At 48.6% G+C, this 7,022-nt stretch overlaps 1 protein-coding gene across 1 annotated transcript in view; it reads right to left on the bottom strand.

The window, feature by feature from the left end:
• Positions 1-445: 445 nt before the first annotated feature.
• Positions 446-7,022, bottom strand: part of TTC9 (tetratricopeptide repeat domain 9) — a 28,980-nt gene continuing 22,403 nt past the window's right edge. Inside the window, exons 2-3 of the mRNA XM_075754251.1 lie at positions 6,583-6,765; positions 446-1,601 (exon numbers count right to left, since the gene is read on the bottom strand). Coding sequence (XP_075610366.1) covers positions 1,522-1,601; positions 6,583-6,765 — 263 coding nt within the window. The 3' untranslated portion in view covers positions 446-1,521. The remainder of the gene's footprint in view (positions 1,602-6,582; positions 6,766-7,022) is intronic.

Below are 7,022 nucleotides of genomic sequence, written 5' to 3'. Positions count from 1 at the left end.
AGCTAACCGCCTGCAGACACCACGTCTGCTGGGACCAAAGCACGCAGCACTTGGCTGAACTTTGTCTGTTCAGCTCTCTGTGTTTCAGTTTCCACATTTCAGCTGAGGGCCAAGTGAAGTACCTCTGGGTACACTCACTTCACCATGGGATGAGACCACTCATGTACATCCTGCAACTGGGAGCAGGTCCCTGTCGGCCACTGATGGGGCAGTCACACTGGAAATGTGTTTGTGGCACCTACTGATCCCGTTACTGGCAGTTTCAGAAAAGGACCCTTGAGCCAAGGAGCCTGAGCTCTTAGAAGTGATCAGACTGCTGGTGGAGGTCTACACAGGTCCTATGGGGTGCTGAAATAGGCTCCAAAGCTGTTGGTCCTGCGCTGTTTGTCAGCGTCATGTTCCCCTACAAAAGAAAAAACAGGACACAGGAAGCACCAACACAAGGTGGGAGAATCAAGACCTCAATCCAATGTACTAATAATACTTAGCACTGTACATCACTGTACTGTTACTTACAAACATGAACTAATACATCCTCACAACACCCCTGCGAGGTAGGGAAGTATTATTATCCCCAGTGTACAGATGGGGAAACTGAGGCACAGAGAGGCTAAGTGACTTGCCCAAGATCACACAGCAAGGCATTGGCAGAGCCAAGATAAGAATGGAGACGTCCCTTGTTCCCCGCCCCGTGCTGCCCCCCACTAGACAATGTTGCCTATCTGGACACAGGGAACCCAAGAGGTCCCTTCGAAAAGCAATGCCCGGACTTGTTGCCTATTAATAATTTTTATTTGCCTTTAATGAATTATTTCACAGTTTTTCCCTCACACTGTACACCACGCTTTCACAGTCCGTTCAGCATTCTGTGGTAGCCCACAGCCTTCTCCTCCAGCACCGGGACAGCTCTGCAGGGGGGGGGTCGTAGGGTGCTCTGTGCTTTCATTAAAAGGATGTTTAGAAACAGTTTTCACTGGCATTAGACTGGGAGCACGTGAGCTCTCACTGGAGACCGATAACACACACTGGAGAAGCAGGCAGAGGGAACTGATGGTAAAAAGGCATTTGCTATCCCCTGTGAAACGGCCAGTGGCTCTCTTGGTTTCTTAGCTCTTCCAAGCTCCAGTGATCACTCAGAGCAGAAACTGTTTGGCTCCAGCTTGCCTGGTCAGGACGTCGTTGTTCTGGGGGTTGCTTCCCTAAGGGTGATAGGCAGTCGGCTCAGGACCAGAAAGGTCCCCCAGCACTGCCTACTCCAGATGTGTGACACCGTCTTGGAACAAGGCTGGCTGTAGCCATTGTGCTCTCCTGCCACGGGGAAGGGGTATTACCACAGCTGGCAAGCAGCCATAGCCAGCGTCTAAGTCTCTTTTTTTCAAAACTGGGAATTCAATGAAGAGCAAGGGAGAGTGGATGGATGAGGAGATGAGGATGAGGCAGAGCAAACAGGAAAATCCACCAAATGGGCTTCTAAGAAGGAAATGTTCCCCCTTGGGCACTTCAGCTGAAGCGGCTTCATTTTCACAAGGCTTCTTTCTCTCTCTGGGAACATCTGCTTAGCTTCATCTCTGTCAGCTGGATATATCGTATGACATTGGTATCTGCAGGGAAAGAGCACACACATACACGTATGGTGGTTACAACTCACCATGAAAGACAGACACAGTGCACCTTCCTACTAGGTGCATCACCTGGTGAGCAACATGGCTCCAGCGCTGCCTCCAGGAACAGCATCAGTTGGAAGGGGCTCCAAACCAACCGCTGCTGCTTTGGTTTTGGTCTGATTTGTGTTCGCCATCCCTGTGGCTCACAATCTTGCCTCAGCTAGTTTTTACCTTCTCTCTGATTACTCTTGGTCAGCACAGTTGAATTTGCACAGTTGAAACTATCCAGGTCATCGTTGCCTGTTCTTGTGGAACAGCACCTCCGTTGGCTTCCCTTCCCCCAAAGCCTGCATGCAAGCTCCTAAAGGCATTTTGCATACAGTCATCCTCTGCCTTTTTGCCCTCCTGTTCCTTTTACAGCCTATTTCACTCCTCACATTTTTCCATGATGAGTTGAATTGGGAAGAGCATCCTTCACATTCTCTTTGTACCTTTGTTTTCCTTAAATTTCATATTTGGAAGTTCTTCCACCATGACACTCTATCTGCATTTTTGTCATATGTGGTATGCTGCATACTGCCTTGTCTATCCTGTCTGATGAAGTTCCCAGGGGCAGAGAACCACTGAGTCATCCCGGTGGAGAGCTGTGAGATCCCAGCACTGTGCAGGTGGGAAGCTGAGCCCTCTTTTCCTTCCAGTATTTCAGTGCATCAACACAGCACACAAAACATGGGAGTTTTATCTCCTGGCCTCAGCAGTGAGGGAACCTGTTCACCCTGAAGCACAGGCTGATTTAAACAAGTATGTGTCTCCAGACAGACACCATGATTCTGCAGTCATGGTCAATCCTTTCTCAAATCATGTTGATTTACTATCATGAGGGTGACTTCCCACGCACATGGCACCCACATAGTGGCAAAAGCCATGTGGTATCAGAAGAAAGCAAGCAAATAGCCGCTTTCACCATTGAAAAATGGTTCTTTCCTCACAGCGTTACTCAGATAGTCAACCAGGGCCAGCTTAGTCCACTTAAGTTATTAGATCCTCAGAAACCAATCTGAAGTGCACTGCAGTCACTGCAGTCAGAGAGCAATTTTGTCCAAACAGCAGCTTGCCCCACACCAGCTAGGGAAATGAGAAGTGCTTGAGTTTTCAAAGAGATGAACAAATTACTGGTAACACATCCAGCACCAGCAAGTGTGGGTATTGCACCCACCAAAGCAGTTGTGGGTGCAAAGTCTCCTTTAAACACGAGAAGGGGACATCTCTGTTGTGCCCTCAGCCAGAGCTGAAACAGTGGGAGAGGGATCGGTTTCCCTTCACATGGAGCTCTCCACAAACGTGCCATGGCTGGCAGTGGGCTGTGGCATCGCTGTTGTGACCTCTCAAGCTGTCCCTGGTGAGGTCGGTCTCCCTACTGAGTCTTTTGCAGGTTCAACTGCATCATCCTAATCAGTCCAGAGGGCAGGATTCAGCCATTAAGTTACTTGGCACATTTGGGGCATTCCTAACGAGCCCAGAAGTTCTGCTGTCGCTTGTGTTAGACAAGGTGCACCAGGACCCTGGGCTGTTCGTGCATTAGCATTTCATACCGGGTGCCCAGCAAAGTTTAAAGCAGTTTTTTTTAAAAACAAATTGGGTTTAGTTGCACAGCCTCCCGGAGTGAAGAAATTCATTTGAGGGGGTAGCCCTGAATTTTAGGCCTAAAATAAAATTAGCGCACGTGGCAGGCAGGTGGCTAAGTAAGCCCCAGCAGTGCAAAGGCAGGGCTCGGAGCCCAGCCAGAGTCCTGCTGCGCCTCGCTGCAACCTCTGCTCTGAGGCTTTGATGGGCTACGGCCTGGGTACGTGTCCCTGCTGCTGAGGTTCACGCTTTGCACGCCTGCCTGGTGCAGGCGATAAGTGATAACTGCGAAGGCATGTTAGGAAATCACACCTGCCCGGGCCTGCAGGGACTCCACGCCTGGCTGAGGTGGGTTCAGTACATAATTGTGCAACGAAAGGCTTCCAGCTCCCTTTGGCTGGCGGGTAAGGCAGCTAGCTGCTGATGGCACAACTTCACTCACCTGAGAGATTTCCACGCCTGGGAAGCCAGGGGCAAGATAAGGTGTAGCCTGATAGAGGGCGGAACATACTCCCATTGTGAGCTATAAATCTCCCGGGCAGGTGTTGGCTTGTTTTGCTTCCTTTTTGAGAATTGCTACTTTGCCAAAGAGAAATAATGAGAGCAGCACTCTGTTTACAGAAGCAGCAGAGCCTTGTCTTTGTTGGGTCTTTTCCATCAAATAGTGTTGCACCATACTAGTTCTGCCTGCGGAAGTATTTCAAAGATAAATGTAAATGCTAATGAAGAGAAGATTCTTGTGTCTTAGGGAGGAAGGAGTTGTCCCCTTCTGCTGATGTGGGAATAACAGGTGAGGACAACTCAGATGAGGGGTCAGACCCATACAAAGAGATGCTGGCAAAGCTGCAATGGGAGTAGGTCTCCTGGCTCTTAGGACCATGCCTGTGTCCTTGTGCAGAGTGACCTCCTGCCACTTTAAAGGTAATTTCTGTAGAGCCCAGTTGCTTATCTGCTGTGCAGAGATTGTGACCTGGGTTCTGCTCCCAGGACTTCTGAGTTGCAGGGGTTCAGGAAGGCAGGTCCTGAGCTCAGCCGTGAGCCTGCTCCACGCAGCGTGGGAAATCTGGCTTGTATGTCTGTCTGCGTGGTGTCTGAACGTGAGCTTTCAGCACAGGGCCAGCAGAGGCTAATCATGGGGGTTTGATATTACCAGGCCAGCTGATGGTCTGGTCCCGCTCCCAGTCTGTACCTCCCCCAACGATGTGGCTCCACTGGTGGGAAAGAGCTGAACAAGGCTTGAAGCTAAGGTGTGTGTTTGGCTGCCCATGCTGCACCAGCCTCTGGACACAGAGTTCATGGAGGGCTGTACGTACACTTTGCACAACTCAACAGTGGCTTCCCTCTCCCTTAGTAAGGGGAGGTATACAATTATCTTGTGTTATTTCCATCTGCTTTTGTGATTTTTTTGTTTGGAGATAGCATAAGATATCAGGCCAAGCCCAACCTTCACCCTTGACAGACAGTAAATAGCCATGAGGGATTTGCTGTGCCGACAGCCCTTTAGAACAGTAAAACCCTTTGCTAGCTAATTCCTCTTTATGATTTAAAATCTCCCCCAAAGAGAGTAACTGCCAGTGATTTCTGCCAAAAACATTCCTTATTAGAAAAAAAAAGGACACCCAGAACATGACTGTAATAATAACCGAGTGCTTTTACCAGTGAGCCTAGTGCAACCTCAGATAAAGGAAAACAATCACATTTTGCAGATGGAGACACTGACTTATTCCAGGTAGCATAATAATTCTTAATAGTGTTACCTGATTCCTACTGCTGTTTTAACTGCCGCATCCTTCCTTATTGTATGTATTCACTTCTTTCCCCCTGAATACCCTTCAAGTTTTCCATAATCATAAATAATACAGTGGAACAATGGCCTTGAATGGCCTAACATTAACAGGGAAGAGTCTCTGATGCAGTGCTGAAGGCCAGAACTGGATTTTATATACATTAAGGGCCTTTGGGGACACTTTCTAGTATGTTTTTGCAGCAAGCTGTGGTATTTGAAGCTGTTGCTGTTGAATAAATTAGTATTTATTTCAAGAAGCAATGAAGGATACCAAATAAATAGTATCACTGGGGGGGGGGGGGGGCACAAAAATATGTATTTTTTAAAAAAGAAGCAAAAAGTGATTCAGCTAAAAGGATTTTTTTTACATCTGAGCCTAGTCAGAACCTCAAGGTTAAGATAACTTCTTATTTTCCACCGACTATTTTTGCTCTTGCCTAGGCTTCTCCATTTCCTGGTTCTGGCAAGGGCTGCAAGCAGAAGGGCACGCTGTAAACTAAAATAGGCAAAACTGAGCTTTTAAGCACAAATGTGCTCAGGGAGTGTGGGGTGCACAGCTGTGCTGTCAGACTGCCCGGAGCCCATGGCCAAGCATGGCAGATGGGACCGGGTGCCCTTACGGGAGGTGGAAGAGGAAGGAGGTCCCAGCACGGCCTGCTCAGCCTCCCTTGCCTCCTCTAGGTCAGTGAACATCAGCTCCACTCCTGTTTCATGCCCAGTTCTCGCTCTTCCCTCTCAGGTTCAGGTGGAAGAGCTGCTCTGTGGGGTTTTCTTTGCACGTGCCTTCCCTTTGGCTTTCCTGTGATCCTTTAATTTTTCTTTCCCTATCACAAAATTCCTTTCTTTTAACAGAAATGGTTTAAACAAAAGTGTGGTTTTATCTCTCTATTAGGCGGTTCTTTGACAAATAAAAGTACTATGTCTGTCTTATGGCCTTCTACCTGCGTTCTGAGGTTGGGTAGGTTAACATAAGGGTGGTTGTTCTGGCAAGGCCAAGTTGTTCGAATATATAATTTCTTTGCTGTCCCAAAATGAATTGTCGGGTCTTGACACGTGGATGACAGATCCTTGGCTGACTTCAAGGCAAAAGATGAAGCATCCTTGATGAATGTTTTGTGAGTAAATGTCTGTCTCTCTGATCAAATTAAAATACTAACCCTTTACTGAGATGGTGGAAGGCATGGGGATTACAGACAGTGTCTTGACTTTGCTAAGTGGAAAAAGCTTGTTCTCAGAGTCAGAAAACGTAATGGTCGGGATACGCTCTTCCCCATCCTGCTTTCTTCTTCAAAAATAAACTAGGGAGGGAAAGAGGCAGGATCCCCTCCACAAAGATGGCATTCCAGCAGCAGTCATCCTCCAGGTTGTGCTGCAGCCTCGGCAGTGGTTAATCTTTGGGTCCTGCAACCTCGCTGCACTACGAGAGAGCACTCGAAGGGGAGTGCAGCTAAGGGTACAGTAAGTCACGCTCATCCCTGTGGGAATCAAGTCAGGGACAAAGTTTCGGGAAAAGAAATGCAGATGTGCTCAATGCAAAGCCACATCCCCGCTCCCCCCCCCCCCCCATACCTGTCGGCTGGCGGGATCTTGCCTCTTTCAGGTAGTAGAGGGCCTTGTTGAAGTCACCCAGGTGGTAAAACGCCACTCCCGATCGATAGAGTGCCTTGAAGTTCTCGCCTTCTTTCTGAAGCACTTTGAGGCAGTACTCCTTGACTCGCTCGTAATTCACCAGCTCGGCCTGGAGCAGGCAGGCTGCAGGGGATGGGAATGACAGACAGACGGGAGAACATTAGTGCCGTATTTCTCCCTGCTCCTGCAATCTGCATGGAGGAAGAGAGCAGCTTAGGTGAGGGAAATGACTCAGACCCGTGATTCAGAAAGGGTGCAGTCATAGGGATTGTTTGCCAAACCTGATTGTTCGCAATTTAAATACCAACTGCTTCTATTTTTAGCATTGCAAAGCGAAGGGTCTGTGTTTGCTCCCGGGGAGGGGCGGGGGGGATGACAGG

The sequence above is a fragment of the Balearica regulorum genome, chromosome 5, assembly GCF_011004875.1.
Source record: "Balearica regulorum gibbericeps isolate bBalReg1 chromosome 5, bBalReg1.pri, whole genome shotgun sequence".
NCBI classification, from domain to species: Eukaryota; Metazoa; Chordata; class Aves; order Gruiformes; family Gruidae; genus Balearica; species Balearica regulorum.
The sequence above is the reverse complement of the archived record's forward strand: the minus strand, read 5'-3'. Positions and strand labels throughout refer to the sequence as shown.